The sequence below is a fragment of the Mus caroli genome, unplaced genomic scaffold (assembly GCF_978045245.1).
Source record: "Mus caroli unplaced genomic scaffold, Mus_caroli_1 scaffold_9, whole genome shotgun sequence".
NCBI lineage: Eukaryota > Metazoa > Chordata > Mammalia > Rodentia > Muridae > Mus > Mus caroli.
This window is the reverse complement of record NW_028227264.1, coordinates 116,930,217-116,957,619: the sequence shown is the minus strand read 5'-3', so window position 1 is coordinate 116,957,619 and position 27,403 is coordinate 116,930,217. Positions and strand designations below refer to the sequence as shown.

The window sequence follows — 27,403 nt, the reverse complement described above, 5'->3', positions numbered from 1 at the left end:
CAGGTTGTCTTTTCTTTATGCTAAAATGGTGCGTCTGGGGGAAAATGTTTATATATTGGGAAATAATCAACTTGGTAGTCTTAACTGGGCTTACACTCTCACCTACACATAACCAGCTGAATCTCTGGTAAAATTCAAGAGCAATCTGGCCAATCTCCCTCCATTCCTAAGTGGCCCTTGAGACAATGAACCACTCTTTATGTCCAGTGTCTACCCCAGCCCAGCCTCATCTCCATCATGCTGCTCCTTTCTTGTCTCTGCTAGCTCTTAGATTGTGACTTCCTTCCTCAGTGTGGGAGCACTCAGGGCTCTATCAGTTACCAATTTTACATTTATTTATGATATATATTTATTTACTTGCTAGTTTAGCCCTTTGAGCCGCTTAATCACCGTTAACCATGATGTGAAGACATAGAATGAAAAATGCCAGGACAAGTGTCTGCTCTGTTAGAATTTCCTATCCTATTCAACATGTGGAAACTGCTATGCTCTGCCCTGTTCTGCTCAGCACATAGCCTTCTCTATGGTACCCACACTCTGTGTGTATGTGTGTGTGTGTGTGTTTGTATGTGTCTGTGTTTGTGTGTGATAATATTTTTGACCAATGTTTATATATTATATTTTAGACATATATATATACACATATATATATGCATATATATATATACATACATACACACATATATCTAAACATGGGTCTAAATTATAATGTATGTGGGATTCTGTATACTAGCTGTATTTCCATCTCGTAATCTCACCATCAGAACCAGTACAAACAGCGCATTTTGAGCCTGCCATTTGCTCTCCACAAATGGCCTGAATTCACTTCCCTTTGCGTTATCGTTCAAATTCAGAGCACCTGCTGGTTAACTGAGCTCCCCTCTGAGCCGAGAGGAAGGTCAGCCTTTGCAAAAGTCCCAGCAGCCACCCCAGCTAAGAGCTTCCAAAGATCTTTAAAAACTGCATTGGTGGGGCTGGTGAGACGGCTCACTGGGTAAGAGCACTGACTGCTCTTCCAAAGGTCCTGAGTTCAATTTCAGCAACCACATGGTTACTCACAACCACCTGTAATGAGATCTGACACCCTCTTTTGGTGTGTCTGAAGACAGCTACAGTGTACTTGTTTATAATAATAAGTAATTCTCTGGGCCAGAGCAAGCAGGGCCAGAACAAGTTGGTTAAAGCATAATGAGCATGATTGACCAGAATGAGCATAGGTCTTAAATTCAATTCCCCACAGTGCCATGAAGGCTCACAACCATCTGTATGTACAGCTACAGTGTACTTACATACATAAAATAAATAATTCTTTAAAAGAAAAGAAACTGCACAGTCAGAAAAGAGGGAGTGGGGCGCCAAATGCTTCCTTCCAAGCCTGGGGACTTGATTTCAAACCCGGGATGCACAAGATGAAAGGAGAAGTGCACCCATCACATGTCTTAGTGATTCCTAAACATCTTCTCCATCACCTTCTGATTGGTCTGATAAAGAGCTGAAAGGCCTATAGGTCAGCAGGAGGTAGAAGGTGGGACTTCCAGGAGGAGAGTGGAACTCTGGGAGAGAGTCAGGTGTGAGGTGAAGGGATGCAGAGGAAGAAGCTCGCTGGCACTGAAGGAGACATAAATTATGAGCTTTGTGGCAGAGCATAGTAATATATATGGGTTAATTTAAGTTGTAAGAGCTAGTTGGGAACAAGAGTTAGCTAAGGGCTAAAGCTATAATTAATAAATACAAGAATTTGTCTTTACTCAGAGCTGGGGAGTGCATAGAAAGTCGATATCCTCATACACATATATTGATTAATGTACTTTTTAAAATTTTGATGAAATCATGAGGGACCTCCAACTAGCTTCATTCTGTCGCAGTCATGTCTGAAACATTCCCGTGGTGATTGCTACTCAGCAGAGGTTTTCATTCAGAGGCACCGGGCTCTGCCCTAGCGTGTTGGCTGATAGGTAGGTTGTGCTTACCCAGCCTCCTCAGCAGCTGCAGACCGCACAGGAGAGACTTCTTGCCACTGCTCTGGGCTTCCTGCTCAGGAGTGAGTGCGCAGAGGCTCTCACTGTGAAATGCGTTTTTATAAACACCAAGACTTATTTTGTCCCCTGCTCATTACATTGCTCTTCCTTCTCTGATCTCTCCAACGCTGTCATTGTGTCATTGTTTTTCATTTTCTGTTGGTGTTTCCTCTTAGTCCTCTCTGTTTGGTTTTTCCTTCAGTGGTGTCTATCTAGTACTTGCGATCTTTGGTTGACCGTGTTGCCTTAAGCACTAAGGAGCTGAATGGAAAGCCCACGATCAGGGCAAGCCATCCCAGAACAAGTGGAACAATACTGGTGTTTTTCTGTGGGCCCAAATATTAGCATCACTGAGCATTTTCTCCAGATCCAGACAGGAAGTTCTTGAGGCTGCCTCTTTTCTGAAGGATCGTTGTATTGGACAGAAATAGAGACACTGAGTCCAAAAGGAGCTGGTGGATAGTGATGAGCAAGTGGTTGACACTTATAATTCTGATGCTGGATGAGGAACAGGCAGCACCGGAGGAGTTTCTGGAGCCTAAAGAGCCCGAAGTATCCCTAGATAAACTAGGGAAGGGAAACCGCTGTCCTCTGCTACACCCAGTTGGAACACACCACACTACCCACGCCTGCTGAGAGGAACAAGTAAGAGTGGAGAGATGGGAAAGAAAGAGAAGTAGGAAAGTGTGTGCAAAATGAGGAGAGGCAGAGCTGGAGATGTGTTCATGATTAGAAAGGATGTGAGTAGCCTGCCCTGCCACTTGAAGCCATGGTTTGGTCCTGACCCATGATGCCACTGAGGGCAGTGTCTGGGTTTGTGGCCATATAGCAGGGGTGGTCTATGTCGATGTTATCACCGAAGGCCATATGGACATCCCTGTTGTGGGCTGCCATCTGGTACCATGTTTATGTCCAAGGGATGCCCAGAGCTGGCCGTGCCCCACAATGGCTGCTGCACTTGCCAAAGCAGGCCCTACCCCTCAGCTACAACACTCTGGAGAGTGGCTCCACACTTCACAAAACTTAAGGCATATCTGTGGGACCCGTGAAGGGCTCTGCACAGGGAGTGGCTTGAGTGGTGTTACTCGCAGCCAAGTTGAAAGGTAGGAGTGAGGAACAGAAAGGACTGCCATAGGATCTGCATCTTGTTTGGATTTAAACAGCTCCGTTTGTTAGGCCAAGGGAAAATGACCAAGAAAGTGTCTCCCAGGAAGGCACAAATTTGTGACTGTTGGTGAGAAACGTGTGTTCATTCTGTCCCATTTGACAGTATAAGAAGCACTCTTTTTAGAACCTTTAGCGATCATTTGAACCGTGCGTATGTGTGGCTGTGAGCATGAGAACTAGTGCCACCAAGCCCAGAAGAAGAGGACGACCATGGAGCTGGACACACAGGCAGCTTCCAGCTGACTGATGTGACGGGAATCAAACTCGGGTCCTCTGGAGGAGCAGCAGTGCTTTCAAATTCTCCGCCACTTCTCTAGGCTCCAAAGCACTCTTTCTCATTTATTATAGTACCTGGAATCACTAGAATTAGTACTGAGTATGATGGAATCTTCCTTTTTCACTTAATGCTGGAAATTAAGGTATGGTATTAAAAGGGTTTCCTGAAGAGACCTGTATCCGAATGTGTAAGAGGGAAACCGTCCTTGGGGGCTGGAGAGACGGCTCAGTGGTTAAGAGCACTGACTGCTCTTCTGAGAGGTCCCGAGTTCAATCCCCCAAAACCACATAGTGGCTCACAACCATCTCTAATGGGATCCAGTAACCTCTTCTGGTGTGTCTGAAGAGAGCTATAGTGTTCACATATACAGAAAACAAATATAATAAAAACATAGCGAAATTTATATAACTTACCAAATAAAACATCTAATATATAGCAAATTTCTGTGCAGGACAAATTTCTACCCAGAATTATGCCAATTTGCTATTTTACTATTAAATCTTCTATTCAGCCTATTATCTCAAGGGAATAATAAAGAAAGATTAAATCTTGTCACTGTCCCTATCTCCTGCTCCAGGACAAATAATTTAGGCCATCCAAACCACCCCTTCCCTTTCTTCCTTTTCTTTTCTTTTTGTTTTTGTTTTTTTGTTTTGTTTTGTTTTGTTTTTCCCGAGACAGAGTTTCTCTGTGTAGCCCTGGCTGTCCTGGAACTCACTTTGTAGACCAAGCTGGCCTCAAACTCAGAAATCCACCTGCCTCTGCTTCCTAAATGCTGGGATTAAAGGTATGCGCCACCACGCCCAGCCAGCCCTTCCCTTTCTAATCGGCACCCTAGAGCAGTGCATGCAGTGTGTCTCAGGGTGACAACCGAAAGTAAGGGAGCCTCCACGCCCAGCACAGTAGCTGCATGAGTGATAATTAGGAAGAGGACAAAGGGATGACTTTGTGTGCACCATAAAGTCTGTCCCCTAGTCCAGGGCCAGGGTACAATGCTTGGCTTTCCAACAGTGTTGTTTTCTCAGGATGCCCACAGGGACTGGAGAGATGGCTCAGCACTTGAGAGCACTCATTCTCCCAGATAACCCACGTTCAATTCCTCAGCACAGCTGTCTGTAACTCCACTCCAAGGATCTGACACCCTTTTCTGGCCTCCAAAGGATCAGGCCCATAGAGGATGCACAGACATACATGCAGGCAAGAATGTCTATACACATAAAACGCAAATAATAATTGAAAACTAAAAACCACACATTCCATTTGTTGTCATTTTTGTGCCATTCTCTTCTGAAATACAGCCTAAGATTTCCTTTTCTTTTTTTATTTTAGGTGTAGAAAAAACATACAGTCCAATTTTCTGTAAGTAACACACAGGGAAATGCTTTTTAAATAATTAAGAGCACTGGTTTAAACCGAATGTTAGCTGACCATAGTTGGACGTTGGACTCTGTATTCACCATACCTTGTTCTGTGCTGAGGACCCACTGGGATGTGAGTGTATTATTCAGTAGAGGATCTACCATGGCAAGGAGTAAGAAATGTCCCAGCTCACGAATCAAGTGGCAAATCTTTTCCCTCTCTTGATTGTGTTCAAAATACACTTTACAGATGCTTTCAACCCAACCTCCTACACTAAACACACACAGGTCTACCTGTCGTTGCTGGGCAAGAGAGGGATGAAATTCCTGCAAAAAAGAACTTTCGGGATATGCTGAATAAAAAGGATAAACGCATCCCAAGAGATGAGGAAAAACAGAAGCCATTATTTCACAGCAGCATTGCAGACAAGCTAAAGGCAGAAGGGAGAGACTCTGGACTGTGTCAAATGTTTAAGCATTTTAAAATAAATACTGTATGCTTATTCCTAGGCTGCCAGAATATCTCTCATCACATAAATGAAGAAGGAAGATCAAGTGCTGAAATCCATAGATCTGTAGGAACTTCCTGTTTTGCACACAGCTCAAATGTAGGAAACCACAAGCTGTTGGGAAAGGAGGGACTTGGAGGAGGCTTAAATAGCAGGCATGCTTTCTCTAGTCAGCCAGCAGCGGACCCAGCCTCCACTCACCATGAAGGCTCTCCTGACTCTGGGACTCCTCCTGCTTTCTGTCACTGCCCAGGCCAAGGTCTATGAACGTTGTGAATTTGCCAGAACTCTGAAAAGGAATGGAATGGGTGGCTACTATGGGGTCAGCCTGGCCGACTGTAAGTCTCTTCTTGATGGCTCCAGCTAAGCGCTTAGAACAGGGACAGGGGAGCAGTGAGTGACCAGAGAGGAAGCTGCAGCATACACACACTTTCATGGTTGTTCCCTGTGTGACTGAGGTCATTGGATTGAAAGCATCAGTTTTTGTCTTTTGAATTAGAGATGCTGGGGTGAGGGCTTGGAAGGGACATTGTGTGCCATGCGAAGGCAACAGGACCTGAGGTGCTCAGGGACTGTCACTAAATTTTCTGTTGCTTCAGACTCAGCAGCGTTCTTCATTCTGAGGTGGCCTTTAGTGTCACACAAGAAAAGATGTGGAGGAGGAACAGTTCCTCATGGCTTGTGATCTATGTTATCACAATCATATTTGATTGAAGTGTTTGCTACTCAACAAAGAGATGTGTGTGGGTGGATGGATGGATGGAACTGCAGAATAGCCTTTTCTGTCCTGATGTTCTTGCTTTATATATTCTCATTACACATATGTGATGGTGCACAATCCTGGAATCCAAGCAATGGGAGGCTGAGGCAGGAGATTGCAAGCTCAGTGGGGTCGGGGGTGATGGTAAAAGCAATGGGAGAATTAGCTATTTTATTTGGAAGGCAGTGGGGCTTCACCACACAGCACTGGCTGACCTGGAACTTGCTATGCAGACCAGGCTGGTCTCAAACTCACACAGATTCCCCAGCCTCTGCCTAACAACTGCAGGGAATAAAACTGGGCACCACTGGGGCAGGTTTATGTTTTAAAAGGCCCTTAATCTGGTTATTCTTTGATTTGTCCTCCAAGGGGTTCTCTTCGGGGCACTTGAAAATTATTTGCTGACTGGGCACAGCAGTTCTACCTATCTGAAGGACAGAGGCAGGAGGATCACTTGACACCAGAGACTACCCTGGGCACCACAGCCAGACACAGGCTGGACTAGTGGTAGCATATTCTATAATTTACCCACATGATTGTATTTCTAGTACATCACTTCTAAAATCCAGCCTGCTCAAAAGGCTGATTTTGGTAACAAATATGGATCATTTGTGGTTGATGCTTATTGATAAATGTTTTTTTCTTCTCAGGGGTATGTTTAGCTCAGCACGAGAGCAATTATAACACACGAGCTACAAACTACAACCCTGGAGACCAAAGCACTGATTATGGGATATTTCAGATCAATAGCCGATACTGGTGTAATGATGGCAAAACACCAAGAGCTAAGAATGCTTGTGGGATCAATTGCAGTGGTAAGAAATGGTGGGGTACAGTGCTAACAAACAACCATTCTGCTCTTACTGCAAGAGCAGAGATTCTGTGCAGGAGGAGTAACACTGGGGGAAGCATCAGGAACCTGGGGAAGCTGCCTTCACTGTTAGAGTCATCAAAATGAACCAAGTAAGGCAGTAGGCTCACACTGTTTTTGGCAATAGAATACCCTGTCTACAGATCAGAGGGCCCTAGGTGCCACCTCCAAAATCAATGAATGAATGAATGAAATGAAATAAGTAGAGGCTGGGCAGATAGTTCTGGTGGAAGAGTCATCACAGTTTGACCCCCAGCAGCCACAAAAAAAGCTGAGTTTGGTGACATGGGTTTATAACCCCAGCACAGGCTGATCTGTGGGGCTCACTGGCCAACCAGCACAGCCTGCTCTGCAAGCCAGTTGCAAATGGCAGACCCTGCCTGAGAAACACCGTGGACTGCTCCCAGGGCAGCCATCTGACAGAAGAGGGTGCCAGATCTAATTACAGATGGCCATGAGCCACCATGTGGTTGCTGGGATTTGAACTCAGGACCTTTGGAAGAGCAGTCAGTGCTCTTAACCGCTGAGCCATCTCTCCAGCCATAATTCCTACTCTTTTAAACTTGGTTGTCAATTTTTCAAGAGAAGATGGACTTTGGGGCTTTCCTTGTAACCTGCTTAGTCTGACTTTAACAGCGTTCTAGTCACTCATCTACAGTCACTGGGAAGTGTTAGAAAACTCCAGCAAAGGAGTGTAACTCCCAGTGTGAGCACTCAAGGATCAATTTAACTGAAACCTTTGGAAAATGCTCCTATAGAACGTCAATCTATGATGTCCGTACATGTAAAGTTGTATGATGCATATATGTGCTCACACCAAGACATGTAAAGATTTACAGTTTTGCATAAATTATACTTAACACAGCTCCATGATGTGGATATCACACAAAACCACATCTGGAGTAACAAATACTGACCTGGATTCTCATCTTAAAGAGGGACTAACATTACAGGAGCAATGTTCTGTGTTTGAAAACAGCACTCTTAAGTCTCAAGTCACAAAGCAGCTGGGCTCCTTCTGTTTTAATAGTTATAACCTGCTAGGAAAATCTTTATACATAAAAGGCTTATACTCTGCTTACTTTTTAAAGTATTAATTCGTGTGTGTGAATTTCACCTGATATGATTCTGGTCACCATGTGTTCCTGGTACCTGTGGAAGCCAGAACAGGGCATCAGATCTCCTGGAACTGGAGTTACAGACAGTTGTGAGCTGCCATGTGGGTTCTGGGAGTCGAATCCTCTGGAAGAGCGTCCGGTGCTCTTAGCCACCGAGCCATCTCTCCAACCCCTGGTTTTTCTTTAGGCTACATTTTCCCTGGGAGATGCCCAGGTGACAATTCTCTGCCTGCTCTGTTTCCCAGTGTGAAAATGACCAGGGGCTGCCCTCACCCTAGCCGACAGTCACATACCCTCCAGTGAGTCCTCTCTGCCTCAGTGGCTTCGCTACTTTTCACCAGGGCTGGGATTGCTGTGATCCCGAGCAGTTTCACACGCTCAAACCCATGACCACTGAAGCACATCCAGAACCCACCAGGGACTCTGCAAATGAGAAGTGAGGTCACATGGAAGGAGCCCAGCTGCGTTAAGACATAAGACTACAGCATGTTGTTTTCAAGCACAGAATACTGCTACCATAATGTTATTCCCTTTTTAGGGTGAGAATTCAGGCCAGTATTTGTTACTGCAGGCGTGGTTTTGTGAGAGAAGCAGGAGGCTGTCTCCAATAATAAAAGATGCACAGATACTTGGGAAGTAATTCCCTATATTCAGTGCTCCCTGTTACAGAGAACGCTGGCTGGATCTGACCTGAAGTGGTTCTATAACTGTCCTTGTCATTCCTCACCCCTGTCTTTCAGCTCTGCTGCAGGATGACATCACTGCAGCCATACAATGTGCAAAGAGGGTGGTGAGAGATCCCCAAGGAATTCGGGCATGGTAGGTTAAAACATTGGAAGGGAACGGCTGGCTCTGATGATATAAGCAGTGTGGCTAAGGCCTAAGTGTCATTCTGAGAAGGGCAGGTGCAGCTGGGTGGCTTATCCTACAGTATCATCTTTAGGGAATTTCTCCAGCCTGTGAGAGTCCCCCATATACCTACATCCTCTCAGGCGTGCAGGCTAGCTGTAGAATTAGTGGACTGTACATGCAGCATCCCTCTTGAGCATCCTGTGCTCTGCTGAGGAGGCAGAGCATCAAACTGCCAGGTAGACTCGGCTCCAGAGTCAGAGGCGGCTTCTGGGTGCAGGTATAGCCTGTGTGTCACACCAGTTCTTGGCCCAGAACCCACTGTCCTTTAGTGTCACACTCACAAGGTCTGAGTGTGTGTGTAACACAGGAGAGAGATTTTATCCATTTAACCCCATGTCTCTTTCCTCCCCAGGGTGGCATGGCGAGCACACTGTCAAAACCGAGATCTGTCCCAGTATCTGCGGAACTGCGGAGTCTGACCGCTGTGTGCTTCTACTGCAGCTCATTCTGTCTCTTTCTCACTGTAGCAGTAGATATGAGAGAGGTCACACTTCCTCGCTCTCCTCTCTAAGTAGCAGGACTTCAGCAGAAACAGGACAAAACGGAGACTTCCTCCTCACAAGCTTCAGCTGATACTGTGCTGTGCAAAGTCTCCCTTGTCAGTCAGCCAGCCAACACAGTGATCACCACACAGACACCTCTGTAGGTCAGTTCTTCACCCAGGAAGTGATGCACATTGAGTTCCATTGGAATTCATCTTAAGCAGCCCTGTGTGAATAAAATACAAGAACTGTTTATAGGAGACCAGTTGATCTTGGGAAAACAGCAGTTGTGTGAGCTGCAGGGCTTTGTGCAATCCCAGCACCCAGTTAGAACAGCCTCTGTGGTGGGCCGGGAGGGTTTCTGAGGGCGCAGGACTCTCAGTGGATGAGAACTGAGATTGTCTGGACTCAGAAACTGATCAGGGAACCTGTGACCTTTCTTTCCTAGAGCTGCCCCTTTCATCTTGCTTAAAAAATAAATTCTCAGCTCATGTGTCAGTCTGTTTAACCCCTGAGAGGATGTTCCCAGTGTCATGAGCCATTCAGGAGTGACTAGTGAGCTGTGCCTGTCCTGATCTTTCGTAAGTTCCTTCATTCATACTAACTAACTCTGAGACAGATGAGCCTGTATCAGCAAATAACCACAGGAGCAAATCTAATCTCATAGTGAAAAAGTACAAATGGCATTAAATGATTTTCAACGCACAGGTTGTCTTTTCTTTATGCTAAAATGGTGCGTCTGGGGGAAAATGTTTATATATATTGGAAATAATCAACTTGGTAGTCTTAACTGGGCTTACACTCTCACCTACACAGAACCAGCTGAATCTCTGGTAAAATTCAAGAGCAATCTGGCCAATCTCCCTCCATCCTTAAGTGGCCCTTGAGACAGTGAACCACTCTTTCTGTCCAGTGTCTACCCCAGCCCAGCCTCATCTCCAGCGTGCTGCTTCTTTCATGCCTCTGCTGGCTCTTAGATTGTGACTTCCTTCCTCAGTGTGGGAGCGCTCGGGGCTCTATCAGTTACCAATTCTACACTTATTTATGATATATATTTATTTACTTGCTAGTTTAGCCCTTTGAGCCATTAACCATGATGTGAAGACATAGAATGAAAAATGCCATTGGTTCTGTGAGAAGTTCCTATCCTATCCCATGTGTGGAAACCCCTATGCTCTGCCCTGTTCTGTCCAGCACATAACCTTTCCATGGTACCCTCACTGTGAATGCCACACACTGCCTAGTCACTGAGGACCATGTCAGCCATCAGCTTCACCTTGCTTGTATTTGCATGCTTATTTCCCAGTATTTAGATTTAGTTATTTTATTTACTGAATTTAATAATCCATTACCAGCTGTTAAGCTCTTACTCTGCTGCCCTCGTGCAGTAAACTTTGTCATGGGAATGAATATATATATATATATATATATATATATATCCCATATATGCATTATATATATATATATCCCATATATGCATTATATATATGTAAATATCCCATATATGCAATATATTATATACATAATATATATTATAGATAATATATATACATATATATATAATGTATGTGGGATTCTGTATAGTATCCGTATTTCCATCTCCTAATCTCATCATCAGAACCAACAGCGCAATTTGAGCCTGTCATTTGCTCTCTAAGAATGGCCTCAGTTCACTTCCCTTTGCTTTATTGTTCAAGTTCAGGGCACTGGCTGGTTAACTGAGCTCCCCTCTGAGCCTAGAGGAATGTCAGTCTTTGCAAAAGTCCCAGCAGCCACCGCAGCTAAGAGCTTCCAAAGATCTTAAGAAACTGCACAGTCAGAAATCACGGAGTGGGGAGCCAGGATCCTCCTTCCAAGCTAGGCGACCTGAGTACAAACCTGGAGTGCACAAGATGCAAGGAGGAAAAGCACTCCAGCAAGTTTTCCTCCTGAAAGACCCACAACGTGAGGACTCCCTCACGTTCTGACTCAGGAGAGGCGACACCCCAAAATCACCCACAAGAAACGATCTTGCTGCAACTGCAAGAGGATTTTTATTCGAGAGCGTTCTTGGGCCCATGGTCATACACCACGCAGGGGTAGAGGACCATGGTGCCCCGAGTAGCTAAGTAAGGGGGTATTTAAAGGAAGAAACCACAATTCATGGAGGTCGGGAGGGCGTTGTTGGAAAATACCAAAAATACCAGTTAAGAGTCACAAGGAAGTATAAAGTCACAAGTGTCAGGTTATCTCTCAAGACAGTTTCTAAGAGCCCCTAACAATCTAAGAGCCCCTAAAGATAGCACATTTGCATTGCAGGTTCCAGTAATGGTCAGGGTGCCATTCTTTGAATTGAACCCAGGAAGCGGGTAGGTGGAGGAAGGAATGTCGCTATCTGTTTTATGACCAGTACCTGGAGCACTAAGCCACAAAGGCTACACTCCCAAGCCTGGGCCCAAAAGCCTCGAATTTTGTTTTTACTTTGCTATACTTTTTTAATACTTCTTCACTCCGACTTCCATGAGCACCACAGCACCCATGACCTTGTGCCCATAAACACACAGAGTTGTGTGGCTGTGATGTTTTGGTGCACTGACTTAAGACTGTCGCTGCAATATTCAAATGCTGATTTCGGTACCAGAAGAAATCTGATTACAGCCCAGTCTTTGATATTGTTAAGCACCACCTGTCTTAGCGTTTTGAAAACATCTTGTCCACCGCCTTCTGATTGGTCTGATAAAGTGCTGAACAGCCTATAGGTAGGCAGGAAGTAGAAGGTGGGACTTCCGGGAGGAGAGTGGAACTCTGGGAGATATTCAAGTGCGGGTGAAGGGATGCGGAGGAAGAAGCTCGCTGGCACTGAAGGATAGGTAAATTATGAGCCTCACAGCCGAGCATAGTAATGTATACAGATTAAATTAAGTTGGAAGAGCTAGTTGGGAACAAGAGTTAGCTGATGGCTAAAGCTAGAATTAATAAATACATGTCTCTGTCGTTATTCAGAGCTGGGGCGGGCATAGAAAGTCCATATGGTTATACACCTATGTTGTGGGAAATATTAAAAATGACCGGCAGGCTTCCTGCATCACTGTCGGCAACTCTCTGGAGCAGCGCAGTCCCGCCAGGCTCTCTTGGTCTGCCAACTCTTCTGCAGGGCCGGAGCTCCCGAGTTCCTTTTGCTGCCACGCCAGCCCCCACGCAATGACCAATCACCCTACCGTCAGCCACCACACCACCAAGCAACCCGGTAGAAACAAAACTCTAGAAGCTTATAATGAATAAGTCAGATTTATATATCAGTAAATTCTCAATTCACAAGATGCTAATACAGTAATTTCAAAACCAATTGATAAAAGCTGTCCACCTAGATTAGACAAATTGTCCCATTTATTCTAACCTTTATGATATCACAACTACCTGTGGCTATTTAAGGCCATGCTGGTTCAGGGTCTTCTTCCTGTTCATCTGCCTCCATCTTGCTCCTTTTTTAATTCCCGAAATGCTTTCTGTCTCTGAAACTCTTAGCTCCTTTTCCCTGTCCAATCACAGGCTCCCTGCTGTACTAATATTTTACTGTGGTTGGACAGGGAAAATCCTGTCACACACATGTATACATTAATGTACCCTTTTAAACTTTAATGAAATCAGGAGGGACCTCCAGCTAGCTTCATTCTGCCCAGCGGAGGTTTTCATTCAGAGGCACCGGGCTCTGCCCTAGTGTGTTGGCTGATAGGTAGGTTGTGCCTACCCAGCCTCCTCAGCAGCTGCAGACCGCACAGGAGAGACTTCTTGCCACTGCTCTGGGCTTCCTGCTCAGGAGTGAGTGCACAGAGGCTCTCACTGTGAAATGCGTTTTTATAAACACCAAGACCTATTTTGTCCCCTGCTCATTACACTGCTCTTCCTTCTCTGATCTCTCCAAGGCTGTCATTGTGTCATTGTTTTTCATTTTCTGTTGGTGTTTCCTCTTAGTCCTTTCTGTTTGGTTTTTCCTTCAGTGGTGTCTATCTAGTACTTGTGATCTTTGGTTGACCGTGTAGTCTTAAGCACTGAGGAGCTGAATGGAAAGCCCACGATCAGGGCAAGCCATCCCAGAACAAGTGGAGCAAAACTGGTGTTTCTCTGTGGGCCCAAATATATTAGCATCACTGAGAGTTTTCTCCAGCTTCAGACAGGAGTCCTTGAGGCTGCCTCTTTTCTGAAGGATCGTTGTATCGGACAGAAATAGGGACACTCATTCCAAAAGGAGCTGGTGGATAGTGATGGGTGAGTGGTTGACACTTGTAATCCCGATACTGTGATGAGGAACAGGCGGAAGTGGAGAAGTCAGTGGAGCCCAAAGAGCCCACAGTATCCCTAGATGAACTAGGAAAGGGAAAATGCAGTCCTCTGCTACACCCAGTTGGACCACACCAGACCACCCCCCGCCTCTGGAGAGGAACAAGTAAGAGTGGAGAGATGGGAAAGAAAGAGAAGTAGGAAAATGTGTGCAAAATGAGGAGAGGCAGAGCTGGAGATGTATTCATGATTAGAAAGGATGTGAGTAACCTGCCCTGCCACTTGAAGCCATGATTTGGTCCTGGCCCATGATGCCACTGAGGGCAGTGTCTGGGTTTGTGGCCATACAGGAGTGGGGGTCTATGTTGATGTTATCACCAAAAGCCATATGGACGTCCCTGTTGTGGGCTGCCACCTGGTACCATGTTTATGTCCAAGGGATGCTCAGAGCCGGCGGTGCCCCACAAGGGCTGCAGCACTTGGCAGAGCAGGCTCTATACTTCACCCAAGCAGCACAGTACAGCTGGTCCTGCCCCTTGGCTAACACACTCAGGAGAGTGCCTCCATACTTCACCTGGGCAGCACAGTTGTGATGGTTTGTATATCCTTGGACCAGGGAATGGCACCATCTGAAGGTGTGGCCTTGTTGGAATAGGTGTGACCTGGTTGGAATGGGTGTGTCACTGTGGGTGTGGGTATAAGATCCTCACCCTAGTTGCCTGGAAGTCAGTCTTCCACTAGCAGCCTTTGGATGAAGACATAGAACTCTCAGCTCCTCCTGCACCATGTCTGCCTGGATACCTCCATGCTCCCACCTTGATGATAATGGACTGAACCTCTGAACCTGTAGGCCAGCCCCAATTAAATGTTGTTTTTTATAAGACTTGCCTTGGTCATGGTGTCTGTTCACAGCAGTAAAACCCTAACTAAGGCAACAGTATTGCTGGCCCTGGTGTCATGGGTGTGGGTGGGCCAGTCCCATCCCTTTTCTATGAGACGGCCCTGCCCCTTGCCTAGGCAGCTTGGGAGAGCCGGTTCCACCCTTTGCCAGCTGTAGCACTTGGGACAGCAGGCCAGGAACCTCACTCACCTCTGCAGCAAAGCAGAGAGTAAAACTCTCTGTCCGTTGCAAGAAATAGCTTGTTCAAGAATGGAGGGATTATATCTACAGCAGGGTAATTAGTTTTTCTTCGTAAAACTTAAGACATATCTGTGGGTCCCTCATGGCGCTGTGCACGTGGTATGGCTTGAGTGACGTCACTCCTACCATTCAGGAGTGAGGAATAGAAAGGACTCCCATAGAGTCTGCATCTTGTTGAGATTTAGCTAACTTCATTCTATTAGGCCAAGGGAAAATGACCAAGAAGGTGTTTCCCAAGAATGCATGGTATTTGTGACTGTTGGTGAGAAACGTGTTCATTCTGTCCCATTTGACAGTACAAGAAGCACTCTGTTTAGAACCTTTAGTGATCATTTGAACCGTGCGTATGTGTGGCTGTGAGCATGAGAGTTAGTGCCCACAGAGTTCAGAAGCACTGGACGACATGGAGCTGGACGCACAGGCAGCTTCCAGCTGACTGATGTGGTGATGGGAATCAAACTCGGGTCCTCTGGAGGAGCAGCAGTGCTTTCAAAGTCTGAGCCACTTCTCTAGGCTCCAAAGCACTCTTTCTCATTTATTAAAATAGTTGGAACCACTAGAATCATTACTGAATACGGTGGGATCTTTCTTTTGTACTTAATGCTGGAAATTAAGGTATGGTATTAAAAGGGTTTCCTGAAGAGACCTGTACCCAAATGTGTAAGAGGGAAACCGTCCTTGGGGGCTGGAGAGATGGCTCAGTGGTTAAGAGCACTGACTGCTCTTCTGAGAGATCCAGAGTTCAGTTCCCAACAACCACATGGTGGCTCACAACCATGTGTGATGGGATCTGATGCCCTCTTCTGGTGTGTCTGAAGACAAGTATATTGTACTGTACTCATATATATAATAAAAATCTTAAAAAATAAAAACTGTTCTTGACAATTTTCAAATAGTACATGTATATATATATGCATATGTATATACATAGACATAAGCTATGGTGATCATTTCTATTCAAACTACTACTACTACTGCTACACACACACACACACACACACACAGGATTTGTATTCTTTCTTGAAGAATGTTTGCCAAAACTTACTAGTGATCGTAAATGTCTAGTTACTAAGATTATGAGTGCTATTTATTTTTGCCTGTATTTACCAAAAAATTTCAAGCACAATATATAAAAAATACCTTTGAAAGTACATTAACTATTTAAAAGTATATTTTGGGGGCTGGAGAGATGGCTGAGAGGTTAAGAGCAATGGCTGCTCTTCCAGATGTCCTAAGTTTAATTCCCAGCAACCACATGGTAGCTCCAAGCCATCTATAATGAGATCTGGTGCCCTCTTCTGGCCTGCTGTGTATATAATAAATACTTTTTTAAAAAGCATATTTGAAAATCAATTTTATTTCTTGCTACATTTAAATTTTAACAGTGTTAGGAATTAACACGGGCTAGTGGCAGAAAGCTTAGATGGCACATATGATAAGATGGCACATATGATAAGGGCTTGGGTGCAGTTCGCAGCACTGAGAACTGAAAAGAGCAATATCAAATTTGACTTTGGTTTATTTACCAATAAGTCCAAATTATTTGAATTTTATTATGAGTTTGGCTTTTAAAAAATCACTTTTTTTGGAAGGGGACAGCAGAGGGGATTACAGAATAGCTGTGCTCACAGCGTTCCAGCATCTCCTGGATCCCCCAAAGGCCCTGGTGTTTTCATGGGGCAATGAAAATATACTATTTCCATGGTCTTCCTTAAAGTACAATTTGGCTTCCAGTTTCCATCTGAGCCCTGAGCAGATCCTGCATAACCAAATACTGCCAGGAGAGAGCTGGTCTCCCACGAGTGCCACCATAAGCTGTGGCACAGGTAAGACCATAACTTCTGCTCAAATTCCTGGCCCAAGAGGGACCCGCCCAGTGCCAACAGGACACAAGAACCAAGGAACAGCTGGGGACAGGATCCTTCCGGTTTCCATCTGCACGGGGGAGCTATGCCACAGATCTTCATACCCAAATCCCTCCCAGAGAGAACTGGTCTCCCAGGAGTACTGACACAGGCTTGCAGGAGGGACAAGCCACAGTCAGAGACAGCAAGACCAGCTAACATCAAAGATACCCACATGGTGAGAGGCAAGGGCAAGAATGTAAGCAACAAAATCCAAGGCTACTTGGCATCATCAGAACCCAGTTCTCCCACCACAGTGAGCCCTGGATACTCCACCACACCAGAAAAACAAGACTCTAATTTAAAATCACATCTCATGATGATGATAGGGGACTTTAAAAAGGACATAAATAACTCCCTTAAAAAAATAGAGGAGAACTCAGGTAAACAGGTAGAAGCCCTTAAGGAGGAAACACAAATATCCCTTAAAGTATTACAGGAAATTACAACCAAACAGGTGAAGGAATTGAACAAAACCATCTAAGATCTAAATCTGGAAACAGAAACAACAAAGAAATAAGAACAGGAAACAACTCTGGAAATAGAAAACCTGGGAAAGAGATCAGATGTCATAGATGCAAGCATCACCAACAGAATACAAGAGATAGAAGAGAGACTCTCAGGTGCAGAAGATACCATAGAAAACATTGACACAACAGTCAAAATGCAAAAAGCAAAAAGCTCCTAAATCAAAACATCCAGGAAATCCAGGACACAATGAGAAGACAAAACCTAAGGATAATAGGTATAGAAGGGAGCAAAGATTCCCAACTTAAAGGGAAATTTAATAATAAATTTCCAGTAAATGTCTTCAACAAAACTATAGAAGAAAACTTCCCTAATCTAAAGAAAGAGATGCTCATGAACATACAAGAAGCCTGCAGAACTCCAAATAGACTGGACCAGAAAAGACCTCCTGTTACATAATAGTCAAAACACCAAATGCACAAAACAGAATATTAAAAGCAGTAAGGGAAAAAGGTCAAGTAACATATAAAGGCAGACCTATCATAATTAATTACACTAGATTTCTTACCAGACTATGAAAGCTAGAAGATCCTGGGCAGATGTTATACACACCCTAAGAAAAATGCCAGCCCAGGCTGCTATACCCAGCAAAACTCTCAGTTACCATAGATGGAGAAACCAAGATATTCCATGACAAAAACAAATTTACACTATCTTTCCACAAATCCAGCATTACAAAGGAAATAGATGGAAAATGCCAACACAAATAGGAAAACTACATCCTAGAAAAAGCAAGAAAGTAATATTCTTTCAACAATTCCAAAAGAAGAGAGTCACACAAACATAAAAATAACATCAAAACTAACAGGAAGCAACAATCACTATTCCTTAATATCTCTTAACAACAATGGACTCAATTCCCCAATAAAAAGACAGAAAAACAGACTGGATATGTAAACAGGACCCAGCATTTTGCTGCATACAGGAAATGCACCTCAGTGTTAAAGACAGACACTACCTCAGAGTAAAGGCCTGGAAAACAATTTTCTAAACAAATGGTCCCAGGAAACAAGTTGGAGTAGCCATTCTAATATTGAATAAAATCAACTTTCAACCAAAAGTTATCAAAAAGGTTTAAAGAAGGACACTTCATTCTCATCAAAGGAAAAATCTACCAGGAAGACCTCTCAATTCTGAACATCTATGTTCCAAATGCAATGGCATCCACATTCATAAAAGAAACTTTACTAAAGCTCAAAGCACACATTGTACCTCTCACAATAATAGTGGGAGACTTCAACACCCCACTCTCAGCAGTGGGACAGATCATGGAAATAGAAACTAAACAGAGACACAGTGAAACTAACAGAAGTTATAGACCAAATGGATTTAACAGATATCTATAGAACATTTTATCCTAAAACAAAAGAATATACCTTTATGTTTCTGAATGTTAATTAGCACAATAGCTGGGCCACTGGCTAACCTCCATGCGGTTTAACCCAAGTTATTACTTACTAAATCTGTATTCTATCTTGGCTGCCCTGAACCCAGGCTTGCCTAGCTCCTTCACATGGCCGCCATGCCTCCCTGTCCTCCACTCTTAAAAAAATTATTTCTACAAAACAACTGTAGCTTTGGAGCTTAAAATAATTTAAAAGTAAAATATGATGTCTCTAATGTACTTTAAAATGCCTCAAAAGGCCTATCTAGCTACAGAGAGTGAGACAAATAGAGAAACAGAGCAGCAAGGTGCTAGGACAACACCAGAAATCACCGTCGTCGTGGTGTAGTGGCACCCTATACTCTTGAAAGCATTATCTGACAGGCCCCTGACTGATGCATGACCAACGCTCGTCTGACACATTATCAGAGCCTTTTGTTGACTGAACGAGTGACCTTTGCTCCCCCTGCTGTCCTCAATCCTGCTACTCTACTGCCCGAGACTGATGACTCTTCACCTACTCATCGCTGCGCTGACATTCTGGCAGAAGAAAGTGGTACTCGAAATGATCTGAAGGATCAGCCTTGGCCTGGGCATCCAAGTTGGTACACGGATGGCAGTAGCTTTGTTGTCGAAGGTAAGCAGAAGGTGGGGGCAGCAGTGGTGGATGGAAAGCAAGTGATCTGGGCCAGCAGCCTCCCTGAAGGGACGTCGGCCCAGAAAGCCGAACTTGAGGTTTTGATACAAGCTCTACAAATGGCAGAGGGGAAGTCTATCAACATCTACACTGACAGCAGGTATGCTTTTGCCACTGCCCATATACATGGAACAATATACAGACAAAGAGGGCTGTTGACATCTGCAGGGAAAGACATAAAAAATAAAGAGGATATTTTGAGCCTCCTTGAGGCCATACACTTGCCAAAAAAGGTGGCCATTATACATTGTCCAGGACACCAGAAAACTCGAGATGCTGTGGCTAAAGGGAATCAAATGGCAGACCTAACCACCAAACAGGCAGCCCAAGGAGCAATGATCCTGGCAGGCAAGGAACCAAAAGATTATTATGATGTCAGAGAGACCAGCTTTAGATACACCCCTAAGGACTATCAAGTTTTGGACAAATTAGGACTGGTAAAGGAAACCCCGTGTGGGGTAGTAGAAACAAAAGAAGGAAAATTAGTCCTCCCACAGGAAGAAGGACACAAGTATGTTACCAACTTACATTACCTGACCCACTTGGGGGCCAAGAACTTAAGAGGTGTGGTTAGGTACTCCGACTACTATGTTAAAGGACTCTCTGACTTGGTGGAGGAAAGAGTCAAAAGCTGCAATGCCTGTGCTACACTCCATGTATACTCCTGGGAAGAGGCTCAGGGGCGACCGGCCTGGGGCCTACTGGGAGGTAGATTTTACAGAAATTAAGCCAGCTAGATATGGCAACAAGTACTTATTAGTGTTTATAGACACCTTTCCAGGCTGGGTAGAAGCTTTTCCTACCAGGACTGAGACAGCCAATGTGGTAGCCAAGAAGATCCTAAAAGAAATCTTCCTAAGGTTCGGATTCCTAAGGTAATCGGGTCCAATAACGGACCTGCCTTTGTTGCCCAGGTAAGTCAGGGACTGGTCAAGATACTGGAAATTGATTAGAAGTTACATTGTGCATACAGGTCCCAAAGCTCAGAACAGGTAGAGAGGATGAATAGAACCATTAAAGAAACCCTTACCAAATTGACTGCAGAGACTGGTGCTAATGATTAGATAGCTCTCCTACCCTTTGTGCTCTTCAGGGATAGAAACACCCCTGGACAGTTTGGACTGGCCCTCTATGAATACTCTATGGGGGGCCCCCCTCCACTGGTAGAAATAGCTTCTGAACATAGTGCTGACATGCTGCTTTCCCAGCCTTTGTTCTCTAGGCTCAAGGCGCTCAAGTGGGTGAGACAGCTGGAAGCAGCTCCAGGAGGCCTACTCAAGAGAAGGAGACTTGCAAGTCCCACATCGCTTCCAAGTTAGAGATTCAGTCTACATTAGACTCGGTGGAAAGGCCCTCATCTTGTACTCTTGGCCACCCTACTCTCTACCCTTATGGGACCCCTTTTGATTTTGCTTCTGCTTTTAATTATAGGTCCATATGTGTTAAATAGGCTAGTCGCCTTTATTGGAGCAAGAATTAGTGCAGTGCAGCTCTTAGTTTTGAGACAACAGTACCATACCCTAAAGGATCAAGTGCATCAGGGAGAAGATGGTGTCTAGTTCTAAGATTAGAACTACTAATAAGTAGAAGTGGGGAATGAAAAAGTGTAACATAAAAACAAAAAGACTAGGCCTTTAGGCCCAGGCTTGAGAATGTGACCTTTGTGACTCAATGCTCCAAGGCATGTTAATCATAAAACAGATAGCGACATTCCTCCACCCACCCGCTTCCTGGGTTCAGGGAGTGTTTGTTCAAAAAAAGATCACTCTGACCTTCGATGGACCCCCGCTATGCGAATGTGCTATTGTTAGAGGCTCATACAAACTGTCTTGAGAAATAACCACACAATTACCAGGTATTATTCCTTGTGACTTCCACTTCCTCGTGACTCTTAACTGGTATTTTTGGTATTTTCCAATAACGCCCTCCCCACCCCCTTAAGTTGTGGTTTTTTTTCCTTTAAATACTCTCTTCCCCAGCTACTTGGGGCTCCACAGTCCTCTACCCCTGCGTGGTATATGTATGTGGGCCCCAGAGCGCACCTGGAATAAAAGTCCTCTTGCGGTTTGCATCAAGACTGTTTCTCATGAGTGATTTGGGGTGTTGCCTCTCCTGAGTCAGAACATGGGGGATTCCTCACTTTGTGGGTCTTTAATTGCTGCTGTTTCCACTGCTGCTTATGCTTTGTCCTTAATTACATTTGCAACACACTAACCTATTCTGGGTTGTTATGTTTTATTTTATTTTATTTTTTTTTTTTTTTTTGCTAGAAACCCCAGTATTAGCAGTATGGTAGAAATAACTGTTTACCCAGGCCTCTGGCATATGTTGAAAAATAATTTCTGTCCATAGTAAGCGGTTTCCTGGCTCAAAGGGCATCAGGAGGCAGGCTATATCTCAGATTAAAGGTAGGTGGTATCTGGAGATGGGATGGGATCTGAAGACCTGTGAAGGAAATTCTCTACCTCCTTTTTTCCTTAATTTTTACTGAGTAAGAGTTTCAACTGCAGAGAGAGATACTGGGTTACCAAAAGGTCAGAAAGTGGTCATTAGTCTTCAAATGAAAACACATTGGTCTTGAATTTGGCACACTCAAATTCTGTGCTAATTCCTAGCAACCCAGGCATTACAGGAACTAATAAAATGCCACCTGTGGGCTAGGGTTAAATCCTTCTGATTGTTCCCACAATAAGTCATCTAACCCAGGAGCCTGAAAGCAGCTACATCAGGTGACCTTTCTCCCAGGACACTGTAATTAGGAAGTGGAGTACCAGGCCTGGAGTGTCAGGGTATGCCTTTAATCCCAGCGCAGAGGCAGAGGCAGAGGCAGAGGCAGAGGCAGAGGCAGAGGCAGAGGCAGAGGCAGAGGCAGAGGCAGAGGCACAGGCAGAGGCAGAGGCACAGGCACAGGCACAGGCACAGGCACAGGCACAGGCACAGGCACAGGCACAGGCACAGGCACAGGCACAGGCACAGGCACAGGCACAGGCACAGGCACAGGCACAGGCACAGGCACAGGCACAGGCACAGGCACAGGCACAGGCACAGGCACAGGCAGAGAGGCACAGGCAGAGAGGCACAGGCAGAGAGGCAGGAGGCAGGAGGCAGAGGCAAAGGCAGAGGCGAGGCAGAGGCATCTCTGTGTATGAGTTTGAGGCCAGCCTGGTCTACAGAGTGAGTTCCAGGACAGCCAGGGCTACACAGAGAAACCCTGTCTCAAAAAAAACAAAAAAACAAAAAACAAAACAAAACAAAACAAAAAAATAGAGAAAGCAGTGTTTCAGAAGCAAACTGAAGAAGTGGTCAAGAAAATGACAGTGTAATAAGATGATGAATGTAGGGGCTCACTGTGAACCAAAACACTCAAGATGCCCTCACAGACTGATGAAGTTCTGAAATGTGGAAGCCAGAAAACATTTTCAGGAAAGAAAAAAAAAGAAAGTGGGGGCATGTAATGGCCGGGACTCACAGGGACCATCTCATTCCGAGAAATCAGAATAAACAAATCTAATTAAGCTACATGTAGGAATGAACCTGTTCATTGTGAGTGGAGATTTCAGACCATTTTTCTAGATTATCAATCTTTGTCTCTGAGCTTCAGTTCTCCTTGAGTGGGGAAGTGTTAATGGTCTTTCAGAATAAACCAACCAACCAACCAACCAACAAAAATCCACATTTCCTGTGCAGAAACTTCCAAGTTTCTCAGGAAACTACAATCAACCTCCCTACCCTCCCAGCTCAGCTCACCCCAAAAATACCAACCCAGGGAAACCTCAGACTAGATCCAGTCTGTGCCTGAGATGGACATTCAGTGGTTGGTGCTGAGCTGAGGTTGTAATTCAGTAGGTTCCTCTCCTGGGCTCATTGGTTCCTAACACATCTGTGCATGCAGGCTGTTCCACAGTAGCCATGTGCCCTTCAGGGGGCTTCTTGCCATCACCCCGGGCCTCATGTAGAAGTGAGTTATAGAACATCTCTTAGCTCTCCTACTAAATGTGTTCCTAATGCAATCACATTTTGAATGTATAATATAACTTTTTTTTCTCTTCCAATCTTTTATTATATAGCATTATATCGTAGCATGAAGCTTGGGCCGTGGCTGTGATATTTTCTTTATCTCTGAAATATACGCTATGGGCCATGCTTTATCTTGTGTTTCCTGAGCTCCTACTTTCTGAGTTCTTCTATATAGACAGTTGCTTTGACCTGTCTTTCATATTAATGGCTTTTGAAAAGTATATGGTGATTTGGGTTGATTTTCTATAGCCTTAAACACTGAGAGGCCATATGGAAGACCAAGAACCTAGGTAGGTCACATAGAGAGGCAAATGAGCAGAGCTGGCCATTGACAGCTGCAAGTATTAGCATCAGTGGTCCTTTCTCCTCCTTGAGACGATTGTATTGAATCTCACTTGAAGGTAGTTATGCCAGGCAGCAGTTAAGTTGCTCCAAAGGGGCAGGTTGGAAAGGGTCCTGGCTCAGAGCTCAGAATGCAGGTTTTTATTTTATCTGCCCATTTGGATTATGGCACCATAACTCTGATTTTAGCCTCCCTGTCTGTCTGTACTGGTGTTTCTTTAACTCATATTTTATGGGAGAATGTATAGGGCACCAACAATAGATCAAAGTAACAATTCATCCACACTCAGCTCAGTGAACCAATGATATTGAGTTTACTTACAGAATGTAAATAAGAGAACACTTACAGGATCACGAATAACCTAAAACGTCCAGGGCATCCCTGCAACATCCCACCGCATTGTGAAGGCCCGAGTCACAGAAGCTGCATCATGGAGCTTCCTCTTTCAGCAAACATACAGTATGTAGTATAATTATTTAGATAAAGTCCCATCATGGGGTTACCACCCGCCTCAATGATTTATGTTCCCTAATGAAAGATACAACACACACAGCCTTTGTATTTTAATATGCCTTAAGCAGCACCATAGCTGGGCAACTGCCTACCCCCCTGATGCTGTTAGAATCTACCTCCCACTGATAACTCTGAGTTGTACTTAATAATCTCTGTGTTCTATCTTGAATGCTCTTAACTCAAATTAAGTAGCCCGCTGGGACACATTTTTTTTTTTTTTAGCCCATAGCCCCGGGCACTCTCCTTGCTTCTCTACCCCATATTGGCTCCTGTCTCTCCTCCTCCTCCTCCTCCTCCTCATCATCATCATCATCCTTTTTGTCCTCCTGGTTCCAACCCTGAGAAACCTAAAACCTGCCTCTGTCTGTCCTCCCCAACTATTCACTGCTGGCATCTTTATTTACCAATCAGGATGGACTCGGGGCAGGTTCCCAGAAGCATTGAGCTGACTCAAAATCTTGTAGCATTGGAATAGGTTGGTAATAGAATTCCTAATAGAACCTATTCCGACATTATACTCAAGCATCTTCCAAGATCACTAGCAGTTGAGAGAGGGCAGAAGGAAATGATGCCTAGAATCCATGATGAGGCTCCCAGCCTCTCCCTACCTCTATCTTCTAAGAAGTCTTGGCAGTTCTAGTATCACTGCCTGGCTGTTCTGTACTGTTCTACACCACCCATTGTCAAGGCCACCATGTGTACTCTCTACCCCAAGATGATGATCATTTCTGCCTGGAGGAGAATGCCACACTACAGCATCCTGGGATCTACATGTGTTAGAATGCACTCTACCAACTGAGCCACATCCCAGCTCCTCAGCCGTGCCTTGAGTCGCAAATCTTAGTGTCCACATCATTCTCTCCAAAGAGCGATGGGCTCATTCTTCCTCTGGGGCTGAGCAGGGGCAGCAGCCTCTTCTCCATCCCCAGGAAAGAAGATGGTGGCACTTAAATACCTTCCCAGACAAATGTCTAACCTGTCCTGCTGTCCACTGGCTGCCTCCAGATTCTCGTAGTGTTTTCCAGCTGGTAGGGCAAGATCAATACTGCTCTGTCTTGATTTCTCCTTCTGTGGGCACTTGGGGATCTGTTTCCCCACATCTGCTATTCCTGTTCTTCCTCTATGGGTTGCATCTCTGGTGGGTTTTTTTTTCATTGTTATTGCTTTTCCTGAGTATTTTTGGGTGACTTGGAAGGGTTAGAGTGCTGTTTCCAGTGCACTTCTTCTAACAAGGTTCCAAGTACATTCTATAGACTCTCATAAGTTCTAGCAAAACCCTGGCCTTTAAGGTTCACTTCCTCTCTGGGGCCACAGTCAAATATTGGACAGACTCACCGTCAGCTTCCATCTTCCTGGCTTAAAGCCCACCATGCTCATCACAATTAATTCCTTTATCTTTGGAAACTAGATAAATTATTAATTATGAACACATTTGTGCACTTATTTTCCATTGCAATACAACAGTATTTTCTGGGACCTATAAATATTCTTAAAACAATAGACAAAGGCAGGCGAGTGAGCTCTCTGTCCACAAATGTGTGTCCTTGCTGTTTTATTTTAAATTTACAATTTAAATTATAATTGAAGAGTATCACTGACTGCAGGAGGAGAAACAACTTTTGAGATTAGATTCACCCCTGGTCTCTGAAGTAGTCCCATTGAATGGTTGATAGCATCTTGGCTCTGGATGATAAGAAATTGTTTCGGTTATCCCATCCCTAAAAGGTCAAGTTCGTCCTTGTTTAAATATTTAAAATTAAAAAAAAAAAAAAAAAGTTTTGTCAACAGAATGAACAAAGCCATACAGATAACAATGATATGACCTCGAGCACTGGGATAGGAAGAGCAAAGGGCAGAAAGCCAGACCTTTATCTGGTTTCTGTCATTTTGAATTCCCCAAAGCCATCTCAGTACTTATTTTCAAAATTAATATGGAAAAAACGGTGGCATTGGTCTTGTTTGTGATGCACAAAGAATGACTTGGAGCCAAAACTAGTATTCTCTCATGTTTTGGGTTGTGATCCTACGTTTAATGGCTGAGCCACCTCTCCAGCTTGCAAGTTGGCATTCTCCAGGGCCAAACAGGGGGCGACATCCATCACTGGAGAATAGAATTAATTATAAAGTTGGCATTTTGTATGGCTCCAGAGCTTCCTTCCGAGGCAATCTGGGACACGCTTATTTGGGGGTTTCTGGTGGTGTTAGAGTAAGTGCACAGTTCCCCGAGTTGGTGCCTTCTAAAGGCAGTGCTCAGCTGCATCTGTCTGTTTGGGTCACTTGAGTTTTTAAAATCCCATTGCTTCCAAGCAACCCTTTTATGCTCTAACACTGAAATGCATTTGGGGAGAGGGAGACAAGGCTCTGTGTGGAAACTATTTGGAAAATTGTTCACGTGAGCTTTATTTCTACTGAAAGATGTTGTTTTATGGGTCCAGATCCAAAATGGCGGTGATAGTACTTGGGCTTCTTGACTTTCAGGTGTGTCTTGAACCATCAAAGAGGCCTCCACTATGATGTGGAAGGCCCTCACTCTTATTTCCTCTCACTGCCCTGATGGGTGAGCATGCTGAGGGTCTTCCTGTAGTTACACTGTTGAGCACACAAGGGATCCAAGTTCATCACTATTTCCATCTCTGCATCAGGGCTGGGCTCTTTCTTGGGGAAGATGATGACTATTCTCTCACGCACTCTCTCTCTCCCTCATAACTTTCATGTGACTTGGCTTCACACAGCTACAAAGATGAATAGAGAGAAGACCAAGTTGGCCCACAGCACTGGTGTACACTATTATTACTCTTGGTGTGAACTAGAAAGCATACAGGGCTTTACTCTCTCCATTTCTTAAACCAAATGATGACCAGGATACTGATCTTCTGTTCCTTTGCTTGTGTTAGGAGGTGACATAAATAAGCAACTTTAAAAAAAAAAATGTCTGCTGGGCATGGTGACACATGTCTTTAATACCAGCACTCAGGAGGTGGAGAGTTCAAGGACACCCTAGTCTACGTAACAGTTTCCAAACCAGCCATTTGCACGGTGACACCCTGCCTCAGAAACAAAACAACAGCAAAAAAGTGAAGTGCTGATTTAAAACAATTCAAAATTTATAACAGGTTCAAGAAATTCTAGAAAAGGAAGTCAACAAAG

The 27,403-nt window shown here is 44.5% G+C and overlaps 1 protein-coding gene across 1 annotated transcript; it reads left to right on the top strand.

Moving 5' to 3' along the window:
* Positions 1-5,473: 5,473 nt before the first annotated feature.
* LOC110303446 (lysozyme C-2) lies at positions 5,474-10,177 on the top strand. The gene is made up of 4 exons (XM_021174544.2): positions 5,474-5,667; positions 6,740-6,904; positions 8,819-8,897; positions 9,343-10,177. Exons 1-4 carry the CDS (start codon positions 5,487-5,489, stop codon positions 9,407-9,409), a joined length of 492 nt encoding a protein of 163 aa, XP_021030203.1. The 5' UTR covers positions 5,474-5,486; the 3' UTR covers positions 9,410-10,177.
* Positions 10,178-27,403: the final 17,226 nt, after the last annotated feature.

Bases quoted from the DNA above. Each gene is read 5' to 3' on its own strand.
- LOC110303446 (XM_021174544.2), top strand. From the start codon at position 5,487: ATGCTTTCTCTAGTCAGCCAGCAGCGGACCCAGCCTCCACTCACCATG. The intron at 6,905-8,818 runs GTAAGAAATGGT...CCTGTCTTTCAG, and splicing joins TTGTGGGATCAATTGCAGTG to CTCTGCTGCAGGATGACATC. The intron at 8,898-9,342 runs GTAGGTTAAAAC...TTTCCTCCCCAG, and splicing joins CCCCAAGGAATTCGGGCATG to GGTGGCATGGCGAGCACACT.